General features: G+C 36.6%; 1 protein-coding gene across 13 annotated transcripts in view; it reads left to right on the top strand.

Moving 5' to 3' along the window:
- Positions 1–23,141, top strand: part of ZC3H8 (zinc finger CCCH-type containing 8) — a 36,148-nt gene extending 13,007 nt beyond the window's left edge. For 2 of the 13 annotated variants that reach the window (XM_049096038.1, XM_049096042.1), the window contains exons 3-9: positions 3,743–3,977; positions 4,765–4,898; positions 6,512–6,634; positions 7,652–7,765; positions 8,942–9,049; positions 9,993–10,042; positions 18,683–23,141. In XM_049096038.1, coding sequence (XP_048951995.1) covers positions 3,743–3,977; positions 4,765–4,898; positions 6,512–6,634; positions 7,652–7,765; positions 8,942–9,049; positions 9,993–10,022 — 744 coding nt within the window. In that variant the 3' untranslated portion in view covers positions 10,023–10,042; positions 18,683–23,141. Of the gene's footprint in view, positions 1–3,742; positions 3,978–4,764; positions 4,899–6,511; positions 6,635–7,651; positions 7,766–8,941; positions 9,050–9,992; positions 10,043–16,038; positions 16,118–17,515 lie in introns of all 13 variants that reach the window. The other 11 variants (XR_007403270.1, XR_007403265.1, XR_007403272.1 and 8 more) reach the window with 11 other exon arrangements.
- Positions 23,142–24,807: the final 1,666 nt, after the last annotated feature.

The following is a 24,807-nucleotide window of genomic DNA, read 5'->3' as shown; positions in this document are numbered from 1 at the left end:
ACAGTATAAGCATCTTTACCTTTACCTTAATGCCAAACTCTACTCCAAAGTAGTTCTACCAGTTTTTATTCCCAGGGGTAGCGTATGAGAGACTGTATTTCTGTGGCTTCACATTTGATATTGTCATCCATCATGTTTTTCGCCATCTGGTGAAGTAGCTCATTGTAACTAAGCTTGCATTTTCTTGATTACTATTGGGATGGAGCCTCTTTTCATATGTTTGTCCCATTTGGGTTTTTTGTTGTTGTTGTCCGTTCAAGTCTTTCTGTCTTCTTATAATTATTAGTTTCTCTGTGATTGTTTTTTTCTTGATTTACAATTCTTTATTTTGGATTGTAAGGGTTTTTTTTCCCCTTCATTGTGGATTATGTATTGCAAATACCTGCTTATTTTGTGGCTTTACATGATGGTATTTTTTAATTAAAAGTTCATAATTTTAGTGTATTCAAATTTATTAACCTTCTTTGTAGTTAGTATTTTCTGTGTTTTACTTAAATATCCTGAGATAATAAAAATATTTTACTGTAGTCTCTTCTAAAAGATTGTTTTGTTTTTCACATTTAAATTTATAGTCATCCATAATTTATTTTTGTATCTGTATACTGTGAGGTAGGGGTGACAAATTCTGTTTTACTTTTTTTTCCTGTTGTCATACTCAGTTGTTCTGGCATCATTCATTGAGGAAAAAGAATCATTTTTTCCCCCGCTGGTCTGTTGTAAAAAAATCAAATGTTCATGTTTGATGGGTTTGTTTCTGGGCTCTGTTCTCTTCCTCTGGTTTATCTGTCTAGCCCTCCCCCAAGATCTCACCATGTTAATTATTGCAGCTTTATAATGAGTTTGGATGAGGGATCTCTTCTGGACAGCAGGGTAGAACTCCTGTTGTAAGTTGAGCAGATAGAGTATATTTCTGATGGGGCTTGCTCCCAAATGCCAGGATGTAGAGGACTTCACTCTGTGGTCTTAGTACCCACATAAGAAGACTGAGCTTTTATCAGACATTTTATTCAATTTCTTTATTCTCTTTTTTGCCTGTTTGAAAGTATTCTAGTAAAGGACAGGGCAGAGAGAATTTGTTACAATAGCTCTATCTGTTTTTATGTAGAATTTTTTTTAAATTTTATTTATTCATGAGAGACACAGAGAAAGAGAGGCAGAGACACAGGCAGAGGGAGAAGCAGGCTCCATGCAGGGAGCCCAATGTGGGACTCGATCCCCAGACCCCAGGACCACTCCCTGAGCGAAAGGCAGGCGCTAAACGCTGAGCCACCCAGGGATTCCCTGTTTTTATGTAGAATTTTAATTCATCCTCATTTATAGTCCCATTCTCACACTCCAGCCGAAGCCCAACCTCCCAATTATAACTTTCTGTTTTTCAAAAATTTGCCAAGAATTTGTTAAACTTTTCTCAATTACTGATGAGTGCACTTCATGTCCCCCCTACCCCCATTAATATTAGGGAGCTATTTTTACATTTTTGTATTTTTATTTGGTATCTCAGGAAGCCATACTACCTCAATAAATCATCCTGAATTAAAAATCATTTGCTTAGAAAAACCCTTTATTTAGACTTCTTCATTAAAGAGAAAAAGTTATAGTATATTTGTATACTTTCTAAATTATATAGAGAACAACAAATATCAAAGCAATGAGTTTATAGCTAGTTGCATGAAGAAAGTATTAAAGCAGTCATTTGTATTTTGTGTATTTCATTGCCCTCTGAAAAGTCATATCAATTAGTAATATTCATCTCTAAGTATAATAAAACAACATAGTTAATGATTATTCTGGTTTTGTTCATCTTGCCATGTCATTTCATCTCTTTATTATAAATAAATCAGACATGTTATCACCTGTTAAAGGGGGTCTGCTTTGGTACATAATTTTATGTGTAAGTGAGCACTAATCACTATTTAGATCATTGTGTTATTTTGATTCAGATATACTGAATCGAATCTCATCTCTGTGTATTTGACTAAGCCATACTCCATGGGAGCTGTTGCGTAATTGAAGGACTCTCCCTGTGCCCACTAAATAAAATTAAAGGCCCAAACCATGGTAAACATAATAATTATCACAGGAGTTAGCCAGCTTTTTCATAAAGGACCAGATAGTGCATCTTATCGTCTACCATACTGTCCCTGTCACAAATAAACAGATGAAGATAACACAGAAGTGAATGAATGGGTATGACTGTGTTCCAGCAAAACTTTGTTTAACAAAAACAGGAGGCCAGGCTGACATCTGCCAACCCCTGACCAGAAGTTATGTTTACAAGTTTGTTCCATGGTATTAGTTTTAAAAGGTACTCTTTCTTGAAAACTTGGAGACAGGGAACTTGATGGCGTGGTATTGTTGGATTGGTTAATAGTCTTGTCAAGTGTAATGAAGATGAGGTAGGTGTACATTGGAGCCATCATCAGGTTAGGAAACTTTCTCCCCTTGATTCTTCACTCAGGGAGCAAATTCATTTTATAGGCCTTAGATCATTCCTCTGGTGGTATGACTCCTAGATTTGTGTTAACCATCAAAAGTAAGCCATTAAGTTGGACCACCTAGTATATTTTATAATGGAGGTTTTCTGGTTTGTTTGGTTTGAGTCTGCTGCCTTCGTCAGTTGTGTGAAAGTAGATTAGAGTCCAGGTCCCAAAGCATGCTCTGGGGCAGGATGATTGGCCAATTTAACGGTACATATGTCATCTCTTCCTAACATCAAAATAGGAGCCCTTTGGCACTTGGACTTTTTTTTTTTTAATAAATCTTTTAATTAAAATGTATCCCAGATACAAACTGTAATTAGTTACACAACTTGATATACTTGTGTCACCAAGTGTAGACACCTATATCAGTACTTGAAAATTCTTGTACACAAAGTATTTTAAGTTGTCTGCTGTGGGTGTACCTGGTTGAGTGTCTGCCTTTGGCTCAGGTCGTGATCCCAGTGTCCTAGAATCAAGTACTTAATAGGCTTCCCACAGGGAGCCTGCTTCTCCCTCTGCCTGTGTCTCTGCCTCTCTCTCTCTGTCTCTCATGAATAAATAAATAAAATCTTAAAAAAAAAAAAAAGTCTGCTGTGATCATCTCAGGCTGACTCAGGGTCAACTGCCATACCTGGGTTCCTATTCCAGTGGGTGCCTATGTTTGATTACAACAACAGGGTTAGAAAACTTTCTGAAAGTAAACTTGCTTACAGAGAACTGGGCACTTCTTTGTTCCTTGTCATCAGTGTGCTGCCACCAATGCTGTGAGTTACAGGAAAAAGAACAGGTTTTGCTAGCTGTGATATATCTTAGTATAGTAGATTTTTCACTTGGGCCATTACTGTTTACTTGTTCTTTTATGAAATGACGAGTTATTGAATTAAACCATTTAAAAGCATAGTTGATGGAAAGGGAGAGATAAAATGTAAATTATAATACTGTAGTTCAATCAAATTATATCAAATAATTAAGATTTGGGGTTTACTCTTGATTCAGTAAAGTACATCTAGTGTACAAATTGAGAATTTTCCATCAAATTTTCTTCAAGGATGGATTTGTTGTGTTGGGTTTTGTTGTGTTTGTTTTAAATTCTGGACAATTTTAAATATTTAAGAGTAGAAAGAACAGTATACAAATCTCTATATACCCATCACCCAACCTCAGCAATGATCAGTTCTTGGCCCGTCTTTATTTCTTCTTTTTAACCAGATTGTTTTGTATCATGCCAGCTGTTTAAAATTGAAAATTTAATTTTTACTTAGTTTAGGCACTTTGGGAACTCTACAACATCACCAAAGAATTTGCAATATAGAAAATCAAGAAGTAAGGACTACGATGTGTATAGTGATAATGATATCTGCAGTCAGGAATCAGAAGATAATTTTGCTAAAGAGCTTCAGCAGTATATACAAGCTAAAGAGATGGCAAATGCTGCTCAATCCTTACCATGTTCTGAAGAATCAAGGAAGAAAGAAGGAGTGAAGGATACCCAGAAAGGTAGGGGTGAAACTATTTTGTCATTTAAAGTCTTTCTAGAGAACCAATCACTGTTATCCATATCTGGACTCGGATTTGGGAGTGGAGGGGATTTTCTCCTGCATTTTATCTCATAGTAAGATCATGCTTTCCATGGATCTCTACATCAGATGCGAGTTTACATGACCTGAAACTCCCCACCCCCCTCCTGGCCATTCAGTATACAATGCTTAGTTTGTAGGAAGAGAGTATAGGGCAGTTATCAAAGGCTTTGAAAGGGAGACTGCTTTGAAAGGGAGAGTGGTAAATTCTTAGCCTCTGCATATATGAAGGACAAGATATACGTGTTTGGGGCACGCCTACGTGACTTAGTGGTTGAATGTCTGCCTTTGGCTCAGAGCGTGATCCTGGTCCCTGGTTTGACTCCCACATCAGGCTCCCTGCATGGAGCTCCCTCTGCCTGTGTCTCTGCCTCTCTCTCTCTCTCTCTCTCTCTCATGAATAAACAAATCTGTATTAAAAAAAAAAACTTGCGCAAGAGAGGGAGAAAAAGGGAGGGAATCCTAAGCAGACTCTGCACCAAGCACAGAGCCTGACATGGGGCTTGTTCCCACAACCCTGAAGTCATGGCCTGAGCTGAAACCAAGAGTCAGACACCTAAGCCATTGAGTCACCCAGGCGCCCCTGTAGAGAATATTTCCTAAGAATAAATTGCTATTGTGCTTTTATGTTCTCATAAACTGAAATTAAAGTATTAACACTTAGTGTTTACGATTTAAACACATCAGATTAACTTTCTTGTTTTTAGCTGTTAAACAAAAAAACAAAAACCTTAAAGCTGTTCAGAAAAATGGTAAACAGAAGAAAATGAAGCGAAAATGGGCTGGTGCTGGACAGAAAGGATCAAACATCTCACTGCAGAGCAGTGGCTCACTGGAAAAGGTACAAGAGTATAGACATGCAGAAAGACACCTACATGTTGCAGAATTTTTATCTTACACTTCAGGGACAAGCCATAAGACAAGGGTTCTCTGATGGTGAAAAATGTCCTCACTGTCTTTGGGTTCTCCATGTCATCCCTTGTCACTGTTGCAGCTGCCTTCCTCTCACTTGTTAGGTGCCAGCACCATTGTGAAGCCTTAGTGTTGTGCTTGTTTACCTAAATACATGCACACAAATCCCTTGATTTTGGAGTGTTGTACTGTCAGTGACTGGAAAAACATGGGAAGCAAGGAGAAGATAAAGTATCTAAGAGAACACTTCAAAAGTCACGGAGTCTTAACAGAGTTTCTAGTATTGCAGTCTCTGTGGAAATGAAACATGAATATTCCTGAGCTTTAGCCTTCCAAAACACCCCCAACCCCTCCTGGTATTTTGATTTTGCTCTGTAGAAGGACCTCTTCCTTGGTCTGCAGATATATTCAGGATGGGACAATAAGTGACTACTGTGAACTCTGCCTTTCTCAGGGCTTCGAAACTAACCTTTTTTGTTATGCTTTGTCCAGAAGACAAGAGTTAAGGGTGGTAAAATATTAGAAAGTTCAAATATTAATAGACTGAAACATATTTATATAAAATCTTGCCTTGCTTCTGTATTTTACAAATGAGGAATTTGAAGCCCTGGGGGTGCAGATAACTGCTCAGAGTCACACAGGGCCAGGCCACAGCTGGAGCTTGCTTTCCCGACCCTGTCTGCAATCCTTTCATTTGGTTTACATTAACTCAAGTAATTTTTCAGCTGACAGCCCTTCTACATGAGGAACGAACTGTAAACATGTATGTTGGAGTTTAATAATATAGTCAAATAAAACCAAAGATTTATGCTGACACGTATTTATTAGACACGTAACTTTGATGGTGTTAAGTGGAAATTTGACATTATTACAGAGCAGATCACAAAAATGTAGTTAGGTCCCTTCTTTGCACACTGAATTTCTAAAACTGTATTCAGAAATTTGGTATGCAAAAGCTATAAATTGTACCACAAGTTAACAAACTAAAAATGGTTTATGTTTCTGAAGAGCTAAAATGTATTATGCAATTCCCCTTTCGTTTTTTATATAATAGTTGCCTTCTGTTTTTATATCTCTTTTGCCATCTTTGAGGTTATATTTGTTGTTACATTTTTTAATGTGAGCTGGTTATTATTCTCTGCTCTCACTCAGTGAGCATCTCCCTGAAATGAAAGATCACATTGCTTTTGGTTCACTTTATTGGTTTTAGTTTTGTCTCCATTGTTCTGAAGAGGCTTAGTCCTAGACTGGTTTTTATCACAAGGAGTAGCACTTTCATTAAAAAAGATTTTTTTATCCAATCTTTAAAAATAAGGGCAAAGTATAATAAAATATTCAAATTGCACAAACACAAATATTCATTGCTGGAATGCTATTGTAATTGGCAGAATATTTATTTTTCAGTTGATGTGCAAAAGTTCAAATCTTACAAATGAAGGCCAATTAAAAAGTTACAAAGGTAGTTAAAATAATTTTGTGCAATGGAATAAAATGTTTAAATTTCTATTTCTCACAATTAGTTCTTTGTTTTTGTTTTCAAAGGATGATAAACCTAAAGAGAAGCAGCAGCATGTGAGAATGAGTCAGGGATTCATCAACCAACATACGGTGGAACGCAAGGGGAAACAAATTTGTAAATATTTTCTTGAGCGGAAATGTATTAAGGTATAAAAACCTACGTAAGCAAAAGTATAATAAAATGTAAGGTATAGCAAAAATGTATTAAAGCTAACTTTTGTTTCCCTTAGATAGTCTAAAAGCATACCTATATATTTTTATAATTGTTTCCTTTTGGGAAAGATTAAACTAGAAAACTTTATTGAAATATTCTTTTATGTTTACTTTTTTTTTTAAAGATTGTATTTATTTATTCATGAAAGACACAGAGAGAGAAAGGCAGAGACACAGGCAGAGGGAGAAGCAGGCTCCAGGGAGGGAGCCCGATGTGGGACTCAATCCTGAGACCGCGGATCACGCCCTGAGCCAGGGGCAGGTGCTCAACCGCTGAGCCACCGAGGCATCCTTTTTATGTTTAAGAAGAGTTTTTTAAAAAATATTTTGTGTTAAAAATGTTTAGGACTTAACAGGATTTTAAGCAGTTAGGTATGGTGTAGTTATAAGATAGTTCTTTAAGAATTAGACTGTTGGGGATGCCTGGATGGCTCAGCAGTTAAGCACCTGCCTTCAGCCCAGGGCGTGATCCTAGAGTCCTGGGATCGAGTCCCACATTGGGCTCCCTGCATAGAGCCTACTTCTCCCTCTGTCTCTGTCTCTGCCTCTCTCTCTCTCTGTGTCTCTCATGAATAAATAAAATCCCTTTAAAAAAAATTAGACTGTAGTTTAAAAAAAAGTTTTATACTTTAATTTAATGCTTCTAAGACTTTCTGGGATCATTTGCTTATCTTAAGCTCAGTAGGAATTGAATGACTTGGGACGCCTGGGTAGCTCAGCAGTTGAGCGTCTGCCCTCGGCTCAGGGCATGGTCCTGGAGTCCCAGGATCGAGTCCCACATTGGGCTCCCTGCATGGAGCCTGCTTCTTTCTCTGCCTGTGTCTCTGCCTCTCTCTCTATGTGTCTCTTTTGAATAAATAAATAAAATCTTAAAAAAAAAAAAAGAAAAAGGAATTGAATGACTTAATTGTGAGAAATAATGGCTTTTTGTTGTTCCTTCTTTTGGCCCAGGGAGACCAGTGTAAATTTGACCATGATGCAGAGATAGAGAAGAAAAAGGAAATGTGTAAATTTTATGTACAAGGATATTGTACCAGAGGTGAAAACTGTCTGTATTTGCATAATATCCTTTATCACAAGTTATAATAACTACTTTTTCTGAATATTTACATGAGCATTTTAAATATGTATAATTTTGAATGAAACTTGTGTTTTAGCTATGGTAAAATCATGTTATCCAAGCCCAACCCAGTATCAAAGTGGTTAAATTGTATAGATATTTTTTCCCCAAGAAAGAAAAGATAGATTCTTTAGTAATTCTCTCAAATGAAGATCCTTCACCTAGTTAGTACAGCAGCAAGTTCATAAGACCTATTCAACCCCCAGAAAGACTGTCAGAATTTCTGCTGTGACATTAACTGTGTTTATATTCATATAAGCTGCTTTGTTGTTTCTTTTTTTTTTTTAATGATTTTATTTTTAAGTAATCTCTATACCCAACGTGGGACTTGAATTTTACAACCCAGAGATCAGGAGTTGCATGCTATGCCAATTGAGCCAGCCAGGTGCCCTCATATAAGCTACTTTGTTTTTTTTTTTGTTTTGTTTTGTTTTTTTAAAAAGGAATTGCATAGTTTGGGAGTACTTGTTTTCTCTATATTCTGTACTGGATAGAGGTTAACTGTCCCTTAATTTGGTAAATAACCCTAACTCTTTAGTACAAATGGTGCAGATATGTTGTAAAAACGTGGAACATAAACATTTTAGGATAATAGCACCTTTGGGTATTACAAAAGTTGTTTTCCTTCAGTCATTCAATAGAAGGAATCTCAAATTCTAACTTGAGAGTTTTTTCCTAGAAAACAATATTGAAGTTGTTTAAATTGATCCTATTTTAAACAAGCCTAATATCTGAAGGATATAGATTTATAATATCTATGATTGTTATTGACTTTAATTCCCCCACCCCAAAAGAGTGGTTTAAAAATAATCTCATTTCTTAAAGTATTTGAAGTACACATTCTTTTCTTATATCAATGAAACATACCTATAGTTTATTATAAAAATAGATATGAAGAAAAAGTATCCTATGATAGCTATTAAGCTTGATTTATATAATTATCCTAAAATTAGATGTTTCATGTAATTCAATTAAGAATGTATTGTCTCATATTTTAAGAGAGATTTAGTGTTTCTACTACTAGGAAAGGCCTTTATATAGTGAAAATAAAATCAGGAAATTAATAACAAATTATTTTAGTTGGATTAAAGTTGTTCTCCTCCTTAACACTGGGATTACATGAATATCCTTGCAAGTTTTACCATACAGGAACAAAATGTTATCAGGGTGAATATTGTAAGTTTTCACATTCTCCACTGACTCCTGAAACACAGGAATTGTTGGCTAAAGTAAGTATAATTTTAACTTTTGTTTTTCTTTTTTAAAGAATATGTTTGAACTAAGGGTGAGAATTTGGAAACACACTGTTCTTTAAGGTTACTATATGGGACATATTAGGACTGACAATCTTAGAATTTATTTCCATTTAGAAAATTATTATTCACGTGTGTGTATTTTTTTGTTAAAGGAAAATTCATACTATTGTTGGTGAGAACATGCCAGTTTATACTTATTACTTATATAAGTATATGTATATGTTGTATGTTGTCATTACTGTTTTGTACTTATTACTTATATAAGTATAAACTGGCATGTTCTCAAAACCTTCAATATATTTCAACTTTAGTAGCTTTGCTAACCAAAGGAAAACAAAGTAAGTAGGAAAACTTGTACTCCTGTTATACTCTTAGAAGGAATGCTAAGAATCATTGGGTGGTAAATATTTTGAGTTACATCAAAACATAAGTAGTTATTTCACGAGTTTTCTTCAAATATGCTTTTAGTCAATAAGGAAAGATAAATTAAAAAATAATAGTCATTTACATACTCTCATTTTCTGTATGGTAGTTGGAATTAGTGTCTTCAAAATTAAATTGCAATATAAGTGAAAATAAAAGATTATCTTAGAACCAAGCCATACCGTCGTGTTGCAGAAGGTTCTCTTGAGTGTATGTAAATATTAGAAAGTCAAAGATGCTTATTTTTGGATATTTTTAGGTTATAAAAATGAAGGCTTACCCTGGAACTAAAATCATACCAAATATTTTGTTACTAGTATGAAATATATATGGAAAAAAGATAGATGTAAAAGTTATCTTTCAGGCCTTACAGTAAATATTAGACGATTACTAGAATAAATAGTATTGGAATCACTAGACAATTACAAGAGCATTATGATGTAGCTGAATTAAACATTGATGCATAAAAATGATTGATTTTTTTTCATATTAGGTTTTGGATACTGAAAAGAAATCATCATGAAAATAAAAGGCATAAAAAAGGTAAAATTAGCATTTAGCATGTTTCTTTTTTTCTCTCTGAAGCATCTCTAGAAATTGGCTTGGAAGCATAGGACTTTTCCATTTTCTAAAATAGAAATCTTTTTCTTTCTCTTCTCTCACTAAAAAATTACAAAATTTTTGATACATATACATAGATATATATGTCCACCTTCTTGGACCTGCTTCTCTCTCTTGGTTTGTCACTATCTTTTGTATTTGATGTACTAACTAGTCTAGTTTTGCTTGTGTTTGGATTTTATTTATTTTTTTAAATTTTTTATTTATTTATGATAGTTACACAGAGAGAGAGAGAGAGAGGCAGAGACATAGGCAGAGGGAGAAGCAGGCTCCATGCACCGGGAGCCCAATGTGGGATTTGATCCCAGGTCTCCAGGATCGCGCCCTGGGCCAAAGGCAGGCGCTAAACCGCTGCGCCACCCAGGGATCCCGTGTTTGGATTTTATAAATATTCTGTGTATTTATTGGTGACTTGCTATTTTCACTCAACATTACATTTCTTTTTTTGATGAGGTGGAGAAAGAGCATGAGTGAGCAAGCAGGGGAAAGGGGTAGGGGGAGAGGGAAGAGAGCATCTCAAGCAGTCTCCATACCCAGTGTACAGCCCAATGCAGGGCTTGATCTCATGATCTAGACACCTTTGTCAGAAATCAGTTGTCTATAAATGTAAGAATTTCTAGACTTTCAGTTGTGTTCTGCTGCTTTATATGTTTATCCTTGTATTTTATATGTTATGCTCTATATGTTGCTTGTTCCATGTGTTTATCCGTATATGTTGTCACACTGTCTTGTGATTACTGTGGCTTTATACCAAGTTGTTTTTTTTTTTACTTTTATTTATTTATTTTTAAAGATTTTATTTATTTATTCACGAGAGACACAGAAAGAGAGAGGCAGAGACACAGGCAGAGGGAGAAGCAGCTCCATGCAGGGAGCCTGATGTGGGACTCAGTCCCAGGACCCCGGGATCACACCCAGAGCCAAAGGCAGATGCTTAACCACTGAGCCACCCAGGTGTCCCATATATCAAGTTTTAAAATAAGGAAATAGGGATCCCTGGGTGGCGCAGCGGTTTGGCACCTGCCTTTGGCCCAGGGCATGATCCTGGAGACCCGGGATCGAATCCCATGTCGGGCTCCCGGTGCATGGGGCCTGCTTCTCCCTCTGCCTGTGTCTCTGCCTCTCTCTCTCTCTGTGACTATCATAAATAAAAAAAAAAAAAAAAAAAAAAAAAAATTAAAATAAGGAAATATAAGCTGCCCCCAATTTTATTCACCTTTTTAAACATTGTTTTGGCTATTTGGTATCTTTTGCTTTTCCATATAAATTTTAGGAAAATTTCTGCAAAAAACCTGTGCTGGGATTTTTTTTTTTAAAGATTTTATTTATTTATTCATGAGAGACATACACAGAGAAAGAGGCAGAGACACAGGCAGAGGGAGAAGCAGGCTCCATGCAGGCAGCCCAACAGGGAACTCGATCCCGGGACCCCAGGATCACACCCTAGGCTGAAGGCAGCGCTAAACCACTGAGCCATCCGGGCTGCCCTGTGCTGGGATTTTGACAGAGATTTGCGTTGATATGTGGAGAATTGCCATGTTCTATGTTCTGTGAATATGGAATGTATCTCAATTTATTTTAGTTTCTCTCAGTTTTATAGTTTTCAGTGTACAAGTATGTTGTTTACACTTCTTGTGTTAAGTTTATTTACACATATTTTTTCCTCTTTGATGCTCTTGATGAATGGAATAGTTTTTATTTTTTAATTAAAAAATTTTTTAAAATATTTTATTTATTTATTTATTTGAGAGAGAGAGTGAGAAAGAGCAGGAGCTGGAGGCGGGGAGAGGGAGTAGCAGGCTCCCTGCTGAGCAGGGAGCCAGATGTGGGGCTCGATCCCAGGACCCTGGGATCATGACCTGAGCCAAAGGCAGCCGCTTAGCTGACTGGGCCACCGGGTGCCCTGAATGGAATGTTTTTTAAACTTCATTTTTGGATCATATATTCAGGTATAGAGAAATAGAACTGATTTTTGCGTTTTGATCTTGTTTCCTGAGACTTTGCTGTACTCATTTATTAGCTCTGTAGGTGTGTATGTATGTTCCTTAGGAATTTCTATATATTCTCTGAGAATAAAGACAGTTTTACTTCTTCCTTTCTAAACTGGATGCCTTTCTTTCTTTTGATTGAGTGATTTCACTGGCCAAAACCTCTTGTGCAATGTTACATAGAAGAAACAGTACACATCATTGACATTTCCTGATATTAGGCAAAAACCATTCAGCCCTTCACCATTGTGTATGATTTTAGTTGTAGGTTTTTCAGAGATACTCTTCATTGGTTTGAGGAAGTTCCCTTCTATTTTATTGAGAGCTTTTATTGTGGATGGGTGTTGGATTTTGTCAAATGTGTTTTCCTTATTTACTAAGATGCTCATATCATTTTCCCCCTTTATCCTATTAACATGATATAGTACATTATTGTGACATATTCAGATGTTAAACCAGTCTTGCATTCTTGAGATAAATCCCACTTGGTTATGGCGAATAACCTGTTTTGAATATTTTTGGATTTGGTTTGCTAATATTTTATTAAGGATTTTTATTCTATTCCTATATAGCTTTCTTCTCTTATGATGTCTTTTTCTAGCTTTGCTGTCAGGGTACTGGCTTCTTCAAGTGAATTGAGAGATGTTCCTTCTTCCTTTATTTTCTGGAAGAGGTTTTGAAGGATTGGTATTATTTCTTCTTTAAATATGTGGTAGAATTTACCAGTGAAGACACCTGAGTCTGAGCTTTTCTTTAACAGAAGATTTTACATATTGATTCAGTTTCTTTCCTTTTAATGGGTTTATTCAGGGTTTTTTTTTTTTTTTTTCCTTGAATCAGTTTTGGTAATTTGTATTTTCCTGTTAATTTTGCTATTTCATCTAAGTTGTCTACTTTGGTGGCATAAATTTATCCATAATATTGTTTTATAATCCTTTTGAGTTCTATATCAAAAACATTTCTGTATCAAGAAGAGATTTCTGTGTCAAGAATTTTGAGTTCTATATCATAGTGATGTGTCCCCCTTTTATTCCTCATTTTGGTACTTTTAAGTCTACTTTTTTTTTCTTGATCAGTGTAACTAAATGTCTGTTTTGTTGATCTTTCAAAGAACCAACTTGATTTCATTGATCTCTATTTTTTTTAAATTTTTATTTATTTATGATAGTCACAGAGAGAGAGAGAGAGAGAGGCAGAGACACAGGCAGAGGGAGAAGCAGGCTCCATGCACCGGGAGCCTGACGTGGGACTCGATCCCTGGTCTCCAGGATCGCGCCCTGGGCCAAAGGCAGGCGCTAAACCGCTGCGCCACCCAGGGATCCCCTGTTCTCTATTTTTTTATTGATATCTAATCAATTTTTAAAATTTCCTTCCTTTTGCTTACTCTGTGTTTAGTTTGCTCCTGTGTAGATTTTAGAGTCAGTTTCCCGAACCCCTCTCCCCCCAAGCAAAGCAAAACAAAAACAAATGCTTTGGGGTTTTTCTTGTTTTGTTTTGTTTTTAAAGATTTTATTTATTTATTCATGAGAGAGGCAGAGACACAGGCAGAGGGAGAAGCAGGCTCCATGCAGGGAGCCTAACGTGGGACTCGATCCTGGGACTCCAGGATCACGCCCTGAGCCGAAGGCAGGTGCCAAACCGCTGAGCCACCCAGGGATCCCCATTTTGGGGTTTTTTTGATAGTATTTCTTTAGCTGTGTACATCAGTTTGGAAACAATTGAGAGCTTTTTGAAAGTGAGTTTTTCAGTCCATGAATATGTTGTCTATAGTCTTCAAATGTTTTTTTGATAAAGTTATCATTTGCCCCAGTGGGCCTACACATTTTTGTTAGATTTTTTTTTTCCTCAAATACTTAATAATTTTGGATGTTATTCTTACTCCTATTTTCAAAGTTGATTTTTCTGAATTGAATTAGCAACTTTGCTAATTTCTCTGTTAAATTAATGAGTAAATGTTTCTGGATTTTTCTGTAGACATATCTGCATATAATGATTTTTATTCTTTTTGCAGTTCTTATTTATTTATTTTTATTTTTATTGTTGACTAGGCCTTATTAGTACAAGATTTTAAAAATATCAATTATATTGAAGTATACATTATATATAATGTACCCATTTTAAGCATACAGTTCAGTTCAGTTAAATATATTCACATTGTTTTGCATCCAATCTTCAGAACTTTTTCATCTTGCAAAACTGAAACTGTGAACCCATTATACAGTAACTACCCATTTCTTCCCTCCCCCAAGCCTTGGCAACCACCATTCTCCTTTATGTCTCTATGATTTGGATAATTCCAGGTACTTCGTGTAAGTGGAATCCTGGAGTACTTGTTTTTTTGTGACTGGCTTATTTCACTTAACATAATATCCTCAAGGTTCATTTACGTGGCATGTATCAGAATTTCCATCCTTTTTCAGGCTGAGTAATTCTCCATTATATGTAGCTACCACATTTTGCTTACTCATTCATCTGTTGATGGTTACTTGGGTTGCTTCCATGTTTTAACTACTGTGAATAATGCTAGTATGAACATGATGTACATGTATCTTTTTGAAAGCTCCTTTCATTTTTGGGTATATATGCAGATGTGAAATTGTTCGGCCATGTGATAATTCTGTTCTTAATTTTTTAAGGAACCACCATATTGTTTCCATAGTAGCTGTACCATTTTGCATTTCCACCAGGAATGCGCAGAATTCCAATTTCTCCACATTCTCACCAAACTTGTTACTTTCTTTTTCTTTTTTTATTTGATAGTAGCCATCCTAATGGGTATGAGGTGGTAGCCATTTCATCATAGTTGTAATTTGCGTTTTCCTAATGATTAGTGTTGTTGCACATCCTTTCAAGTGCTTATTAGCCATTTGTGTATCATCTTTGGAGAAATTCAAAGGCTATTCAAGTCCTTTGCACTATTTTGAATAGCGTTTTGTTGTTTTAGGGTGTTCTCTGTATATTCTGGATTTTATTCACTTATATAGGACTTGCAAGTATTTTCTCCCATTCTATAGGTTGCCTTTTCATTCTGTTGACAGTGTCCTTTGATGCACAAGATTTTAAAATTTTCATGAAGTCCAGATTGTCTTTTTTTTTTTTCCTTGTGCTGCCTGTGCCTTAGGTCTCATATTTAAGAAACCATTGCAGAACCCAGTGTTGTGAAACTTGTATCCTGTCTTTTCTTCTAATAGTTATATAGTTCTAACTCTTAATTTAAGTTTCTGATGCATTTTGAGTTAATTTTTGTATGAGGTGTTTGGGAAAGATTCCAACATCATTCTTTTGCATTTGGATATCCAGTTTTGCCAGCCCCCTTTTTTCTTTTTTAAAGATTTATTTATTTATTTATTCAGAGAGAGAGAGAGAGAGAGAGAGAGGCAGAGACACAGGCAGAGGAAGAAGCAGGCTCCATGCAGGAAGCCCGATGTGGAACTCGATCCCGGGTCTCCAGGATCACACCCCGGGCTGCAGGCGGCGCTAAACTGCTGTGCCACCGGGGCTGCCCTGCCAGCCCCATTTTTGAAAGGACTGTCATTTCCCCATTGAATGGTTTTGGCATCCTTGTGAAAAATTATTGACTATGTATGGAAAGGTTTATTTCTGAGCTCTGTTTTATTGGTCTTATATGTTGTCTTTATGCCAGTACCATACCATTTAATTATTGTAGGTTTGTAATTAGTTTTGAAGTTTAGAAGTATAAGCCTCAACTTTGTTCTTTTTTAAAATTATTTGGCTCTTTGGGGCCTATTGAAATTCCATGTGAATTTTCAGATGGATTTTTGTTTCTGTAAAGAAGGTCATTGTGACTTCGATAGTGAATGCATTGAAGCTGTAGATCACTTTGGGCACTATTGATGACTTAACTATATTAAGTCTTTCCAATTCATGAACATAAGATGTCTATTTATTTATGTCTTTATGTTCTTTCAGAAATGCTTTGTAGTTTTTATTGTACAAGTCTTTCACCATCTTGGTTAAGTTGACTCCCAAGAATTTTATTCTTTTCGAGGTATAGTAATGAATTATTTTCTTAACTTCCTTTTCAGATTGTTTATTATTATTATTATTATTATTATTATTATTATATAGAAATGCAACTGATTCTTGTGTGTTGACTTTATATCCTTCTATTCTTTGAATTCATTTATTCTAACTATTTTTGTGGAAGCTTTAAGATTTTCTATTTACAGGTCATAGATTTTACATATAGATTATAGATACATAGATGAATGGTTTTTTAAAATTTAAATTCAATTAATTAACATATAGTGTATTATTAGTTTCAGAAGTAGAGTTCTGTGTAGATGAATGTTTTCTTTACATGATAAAATATATTATACTTTAGTAAGAAAGTGAGCATCATACTTAATTGGGAAACAGTGGGGGCATTTCCGCTAGAGGAGTTTGTCTAGTGGGACTGTCCGGTTTCTGAAAGTTAAATAGAATTCACCTCTGAAAACATCTGTATCTGGTGCCAGTTTCATTTAAGAATGTTCTTGGGTAACCCGGGTGGCTCAGCGGTGTAGTGCCGCCTTCAGTCCAGGGCCTGATCCTGGAGACCCAGGATCGAGTCCCACATCGGGTTCCCTGCATGGAGCCTGCTTCTCCCTCTGCCTGTGTCTCTACCTCTCTCTCTCTCTCTCTGTGTCTCTCATGAATAAATAAATAAAATCTTAAAGAAAAAAAGAATATTCTTGATGAAAGTTAAAATTATTAATGTTGTTAAACCTCAATTCTTGAGTAAATGTCATGTCAATATTACCTGTAGCGAAATGGGAAGATGTATAAAGTATCCTCAAGGAAAAACATTTGTGTACTATTATCTTAATTACAAGCTGAATTAGCTGCATTTTTTCATGAGTACTCGAACAACTGAGGGGTCAGCAAAGTTTTTTTCAGATGTGGATGTTTGGCAGGTATTTTTTCACAGATGAATGAAGTGATCCCATTACTTCAAGGAAAATAATTGAAAATATTTGTTATCAATGATAAAATTCTGGCTTTTGAGCAAAAAATTACAATTTTGGAACATTTGATCTGCTTCTGTATGCTTGAAAGCTTTCCTATACTTTTTAGTAAGATTGGTTGGTGATATTAAAGACTGGTGATATTTTAAGATGTGTTTTAAATAATGTACAATTCAAACATTTGAGAGGTGTGCATAAATTAATAAGCTAATATTTTCCAAATAAGTAAGGCATGATGTTACAAGGTTATGCATGAATTAAACATCCATCCAACCTATAATATAGATTAATGGGTTTTAATATAACAGTACAAAAAGTTCCTTCTTGTGGTTTCAGATTTTATATTGCAACTGGAAATTTAATTGCATTTGCTTTTAGTATTTATTTGCCCACCATTTCATTTTTTTTTTAATTTTTTTTTTTTAATTTATTTGTGATAGTCACAGAGAGAGAGAGAGAATGAGGCAGAGACACAGGCAGAGGGAGAAGCAGGCTCCATGCACCGGGAGCCCGACGTGGGACTCGATCCCGGGTCTCCAGGATCGCGCCCTGGGCCAAAGGCAGGCGCCAAACCGCTGCGCCACCCAGGGATCCCCATTTCATTTTTTAGTTTGTCTAAGTTTTAACCTTTCTTATATGTAGTATATAGTTGGGATTTGTTCTATGAGCCAAATATAAAATCCTTTCCTACTTTTGATAGTGAATTAAGCCCATTCACATTTATTGAAATGACTGAATGTTTAGGTTAGCTTCTGTCATTTTATATTATAGTTACCACATAAATTATGTTACAAATATATGTTTTCCCTCTATGATGCATTTTTTTGTTCTTTTATAAATTTTGCTTTCTTCCTCTTTTTATTCTTTCTGTTCTTTTAACACTTTTTTAAAAAAGATTTTATTTATTCATGAGAGAGAGAGAGAGAGGCAGAGACATAGGCAGAGAGAGAAGCAGGCTCCATGCAGGGAGCCCGACATGGGATTTGATCCCAGGACCCCGCTATCACGACCTGAGCCAAAGGCACATGCTCAACCACTGAGCTACCCAGGCGTCCCTCCTTTTCCACTTTTATCCAATAACTCTTATTAAATTTCCATTAAAATTTCTCCTATCCTGTCTTAGAGTCTACATTTTTGACATGATCTCTTTTTTGTATCATTTTTGAGATCAGCCAACTCTTGTTTCATTACTTGTATTCTTTTGTTCAGTTTTTTTTTTTTTTTTTTAAGATTTTATTTATTCAGAGAGAGAGAGAGAGAGAGAGGCAGAGACACGTGCAGAGGGAGAAGCAGGCTCCATGCAGGGAGCCTGACGTGGGACTTGATGCCGGACTTGATGCCGGGTCTCCAGGATCATGCCCTGGGCTGAAGGCGGCACTAAACAGCTGAGCACTCCCGGTCTGCCCTTTGGTTCAGTTTTTGTCTTAGGTTTTGAATTTCAAAATCAGGTGGTTTTTTCATATTCCTAAACAGATATTTAATTCAGTTTGGATTTCTGTGTTACAGTTCTCTGCTGGTGCATGGTTTTTTTTTGAGGGAAGGGAGTAGGGGTGGCTAAGTTGGTAATCTTCACTAGCTGATGTGTTTTTGTTGTTTTTTTCCTGTAGTTTTATATAGATGAAGAGTACTTATGACTACGCCCGTTCAAGACTTGGAGTGGTTTACAAGCGTCCTCATTTAAAGCGCCCTCTTGTGTCATTATCATGTTGTGCATCTTCTTTAATGGATGATGCGGATGGGACAGAATCTAGTGTAGAAGTGAGGGGATTAGTCCTCACCAACTTGTTTCAGCCAGTGGAACAGGAGAGTAGCATACATGGCAGAGATGCTGGCTGGTAGGCAGATGTTGTGGTAGTAAATTGTATAAGTCTTTTCTGATTGAGTTTTGTCAATAAAATAGGAAGCAAGATTAGGCTGAGTGAGGATGAAGAGATCTAGGAGATCGAAGAGAGAAAACTGTTAGGTTTCTCTAAGAAGACATTGGGATAATAGGTAGATAACTATATGGTTAGATCTTTTCATGTCATTAAATACATTTGCAACATATTTTTAATGGTTGCTCACAGTTTTGTTTTATGGCTTAAATTATGGATTTATGATATTTTTTAAAAAACCACTTTCTTGTTGCTTCCAATTTCTTACTATTGTAAATAAAATGGAACAATGTCTCTTGCTATACCATTCCTACACTTGGAGTTCTTAACTTTTTTGTTGTCAAGATATGGAAATGGTTATCTTTCTCATTGGTTCATAAACTAGTGAGATTGTACACTTGTGTAAAATGTAAATTTTAGAAGTGTGATGATATCTTTAATAGTCAAAGGCAAAATTCTTCAACCACAATCATGAGGTTCTAAATATGTACTTTTATATAGTGGTACTAATTATTATTAGAATAATACTGTGAGACTGAAACTGTCATTATCATATTGTTGTATTGCTGGGAAAAATAATAGCATCACTAACTTGCTGTATACACAGAGTATATACCAAAGGTAGTGAATTCTTAGCCAAGTCCATTTGAAAATATGAGTCAGTTATTTTGCTTGTAACCTAGTCCTGCCAAAGCAAGAAAGGGAATTGCACGTACTTCAAGCAAAGGTTTATCAGACAAGACCTAGGAAAGGAAGAAATCAGGATAGACTCCTGATGCCCTTAGCATCTCTTCATGCCCCATTGCTGTCTCCTAGGTTGATTGGTTCACTTCCTGGTGGTGGCTAGGGTGGAGGGCAAGACAGTGCACTAAAAGCTGCTATTGGTGGAAGACACAGAGGAGAGAGGTTGAGTTGATACTTCAGAAGGATCCGTTAAAAAAGTCTTTAATAATTTAATAAAATTGTGCAAAGGAGTAATTATATTACCTGTAGAATTGATACTTTGTATCTTTTAAACATCACATAGAACTCAAAGGATTTCCAGATCCTGTCATACATAGCTCACCATTCTATTTTTATTTTTTTTATTATTAATGTATTTATTTATGATTATCACAGAGAGAGAGGCAGAGACACAGTCAGAGGGAGAAGCAGGCTCCATGCACTGGGAGCCCAATGTGGGACTCGATCCCGGGTCTCCAGGATCGCGCCCTGGGCCAAAGACAGGCGCCAAACCGCTGCGCCACCCAGGGATCCCCATAACTCACCATTCTAGAAGGTCAGTTTTATAGCAAACCTGTATGTAAGCTAACATTGGTTAGCAATAAGCAACACTTGTGCACACTTACCATCTGTGGGCACAATGCTTTTTTAATACTGTTTAACTTTCTTGTATAAGCCATATTACTCTCTGAGGTGGATAATGGGATCAATGGCATAGAAAAGGGAATAAATAAGAACATTTACCTTCTATTTTTTCTGTTTCCATGAACCTTAAAAAGTCTTATATTTAATCTTCTATGACAGCCTACAGTTTATTTCCTTATAATGTTATCTCACATATACTTTAATACTGATGAGGTATAAATTTTTACCCATAAAGTTCATGTATAAGAAAAAAATAAGTTTATATTCTAAGTGGCAGGACTCATCATCTTACTTGTAAACTTAGAAGACCAAGCAGAGGTTTGAGGGGCTGAGAAGTCAGAGAAGTTAAAAAAAAAAACTCTTCCTTTACAACTTCAATTTTAAAGAGGCAAACATATTTGTGTTCGTGAACTCTCTTAACTTCTGTTAAATCAAGTTGAGGAGAGACCCCTTCACACCTAAAGCAGCCATTAGGCTGTGGGTGTCTTCTATCTAGGTGGTTATTGCACCCTCTTTCACACTTTCTGACTTTTCTGCTCTCTAGCTCACTCTCTTTTCCTCAGTTAGAGCCCATTTCCTAGTGTCCTGCTTTAGCCATGTCCCCACCCCGAGCAGTACTCAAATCAAGACCCATTTGTCCACCAGGTCTTCAGTGCCCTATGGTATGGCCATCTCAGCTGTACCCGTTTAGTTCCTGCCGACATGTGTTCCTCGCTTCTCTTCTGGTTTCCTCCTGTGAGGTAAATATCCCTGACCCTTGATGCAGCTCAGGCAAGTACCTGAGTACTAAAACCATAATTGGTCAGAAAAAATTCTGGACCAGAACTATAAGACCGTTGTGATAGGAAAGTCTGTACATGGATTTCTGCATCATTTAGCCAGCACAGTGATCTTGGCTATCTTAAATTTATCTCTGCTTTTTTTTTAGAGCCAAAACAAAAATGACAAACTGGCTATCTAACCTCTCATTATCAGAATGGAGGTGGGATGTAAAACCTCACCTCTCCTAATAATTCATGCAAACAGTTCTTACGTGGGTCTACTTCATGAGTAGAATGAACATAGTTGTAATTTCTAAGATTCTTTGTGACAGGTTTCCTGTAACTTTTTTTGTGGTCAGTTACTAAAAGCCACAAGACAGCAAAACTCATTTTTTTTTTCAGTTGGTAAGATAATAGAAGTCGAACTGTACAGTCTTCTAGTGTTTCACCTTGATCTGGTTGTAGAACTTAAGGAATTCAGCCCCAGAGATGTTAAATGACTTGTCCTTTGTCTTAATAGGCTTCTTGACTACCAGCACAAGTGTGTCAATTCACTGACTGGTTTTGATAACCATCATACAGTGATGCATGTCTGTTTGATAAGCATAACCATTGGAGGGTTACTTTCAAAGATTTCTTCTGAGCTATTGCTTGTTGAGGTCAAAATACTATGATATGATGATCTGGCCTGAGGAATATGGGGTTCATACTGCCAATTAGAAGCACAAATGCCACATTTGGGATTTAGTGAGATCAGAATATCTCAGGTTAAACACCTGCTGAATGCTAGGATCATACATAGGAAATCCTTTTCAATACCTGTTACAGTCCTATAATAGGGAGTATTATAGCAATAGTGATTGCTATTGCTATTTACAGATAAGAAAACCATGTTTGTAAGAAGACATTACCTGCCCTGAGTCTCCATAGCTTATATGCTTAGTTGCATACCATTACACGTTTTCTCCCTTTCCTAACAGAATTTCAGTTTTGCTTAGGTGTCCTTCTTTCCTCCATAATACCATCTGTGCTTTGTAGATGGTGGGCTCTGGCTTCAGCCCTTAGGGTTGTATCAACAAGGATCTAAAGTTGTGGTTCCCAACCTTGGCTTCACATTTTAATCTTTCTAAAGAGAAACTTAAACAGTGATGCCTGGAGCCTACTCCCAGAAACTCTTGATTTTTTTTGGCAGAGGGCAGGGTACAGGGAAGCCTGGGGTGTGGACATGAGATTTTTGGTAGCTCCCAGGTGATTCTAAAGCATAGCCAAGGTTGAAAACCACTGGTCTCAACAACTAGGAAGTGCCATTCTTGCAATAGCTGGTTTGGGCTTGAACTATAAATACATGTCCTCTGGTACACTTCTGGGAGAGTTAACATCTCTTAAGATACACAGGAGGTTAGACATTGCCATGTCTAAATATGACACCAAGAACTGATGTTGCTGTCTTATGACCTCAAGGGGAACTAGCTAACCAGCCAAAGTGACAGAGAAGGAAGTTGGGAAGAAGCTGGGTCCTTGATGACAACTGAGCCATGGACTTCACCAGCCTTGCAAAATATCAACCTACAGATTTTGTTATACCACATGAATAACCTATTTTCTTTACTCTTTAAACCATTTTGATTTGAGTTCCCTGTTACCTACAGCCAAAGGCAAGCTAGTAAATGTGAGCCAAGAATCAAACCTCCATTTGTCTGCAAAAGTTCACATTTCTCTCCTGACCACCTTCTTCACCGAAGACTGTTTTCGATCTCTGCTCCTGTGGACAACACAGAGTAAGAAACAGGTGTGAGAGAGGAGGAAACGTGACAGTGGGCAGGGCTGTGTTCCCTCCCAGCATGGAACAGAAACTGGGAAGGAATAAATATATTTAAAGGAGAAAATGTACATGTTAGGAGGGATAAGATGCCCAACTCACCTCAAAGTGGCGTCAATTCCTGTGAAATTTGTAACACTTTTCACATTATTTAAAAATAACATAAGAAAATAGTAGACGTATTTTTCGTTGCTATGTGTTATTCTGGGATATGTCTTTATTTTCATAGTTAACATCTCTGCAATTGGAATTTTACAGTTGATGGAATATCACATTTTACTCAGCAGGTTATTTTTTTTTGCTGGTACATAATAAAGGGTAAATCTTGCCAAGAAGTTAGTGACGTTTAGATTTGAATGTAATTTTTTAATTGAACTTATATATGTATATAGTCAAAAGTTTAATATAAAATAAACTTCTGAAATTTATTTTGGATTAATAAATTATGAAAACATAAAAAGGTTTCTTAAATGAAGCAGAGTGGCTGGCTCTCTGTCTCCCAACTTCCCCTGCTCTCTTTGTGGTTGGCAGAACTCTAAGATGGCTCCGAGATACTTTGCCCCTGGTGTACACGACCTGTTTAACCACTTCCTCCATAGGCATTACTCTATGATGGATTTCACTCCCATGATTATTTTACAGTATGTGTCAGAGATGAAGTGGTTTTACTTCTGATGTAATTGAGGTCTTAAATCAGTCGGTTTGGAGTTTAATCAAAGGGGAGATGATCGCAAGTGGGCCTAAGCTATAATTGTATGAACCCTTAAAAGAGACTTGGTCCAGAGTTTAGAACGGAGCTTCTCCCACTGGCCTTGAAGAAATAAGTTGCCATGTTGTGACAGGGCCTTGTGTCTAGAGCCGAGAACAACCCTCAAATAATGTGGAAGAAGTGCCAATCACCTGAATAAACTAAGGACAGGTGTTCGGGCTCATTTTGTATATTCCCACCCCAGGCCTCTGAGGAGCTCAGATTCCTTCTAACTGGGAATATTAATTATAATCCAAGATGTAGGTGCTGGGTATGCTTAGTGCTATTGAGTCTGGTCAGATGAAGACAGGCCCTGAGAATATAGTGTAAACTGTCACACACTTCAAAAAGCGACAGCCTGCGGGGAATGGAGCTTCTGAGGAGCTCCGAATCTGTCCTACCCTCTCTGGTGACCACTAGGGTTAGGGTTCTGGTTTTCACAGTTACTGTAGTTGTGGGGCTGTGGAGACATGTGTACTTCAAGGCTGCTGTGGAGCTGGGGAGAGAATGAGCTTAGGGCAAGTCATTGCCACAAGGCATTTTACCAAGATTCAGCTGTTTTTCTTGAGTACATTCTCTCTGTTGTAAGCCTTTAATTTCCAGAATTCTGAAAAAAATTGGTTTTGACTGTTTTTGCCATTTCTCTTGTGCCTTATATGGAATGGTGGATTTTTAGAGATTTAGTTTGCCATTCCGGAAGTAGAAACCCTGGTTCACTTTTAAGTATTGTTTGACATCATAATACCTTCTCTTCTCCCCCCTCTTATCTGCACTTTAGAAATATTTGTGACTGGTATGAAGACTGAATGTGTGCCAGCTTCTACTCTTTTTATTTCAGAATTCCCCCTTTTCCTGCCTTGCCATCCAGGGACTCATCTTTCTGGCAGGATACTCCTTGTTCCTGAGTTTTTAGGACTTCACTCATGTTCCAAATTTTTAACTACCTTTTTTAGGAGTTCCACAGAAGTGGTCTTATTTACCATTCACATCAGTAAGTCTTAGATAAATATAAATTTTATATCCTAGCTGAGTCCTATGCAAAAATACTTCAAATTTATTTGCCTCCATGTGTTGTTTGGCAGGTATATTTGTTACATAATAATATAAACTAGACTTTAATCTTGGACTTCCTGAACAAATTTGTGATTCAGCCCCATATCTG

This window comes from Canis lupus, chromosome 17, assembly GCF_003254725.2.
Source record: "Canis lupus dingo isolate Sandy chromosome 17, ASM325472v2, whole genome shotgun sequence".
NCBI lineage: Eukaryota > Metazoa > Chordata > Mammalia > Carnivora > Canidae > Canis > Canis lupus.
This window is presented reverse-complemented; position numbering and strand designations above follow the sequence as displayed.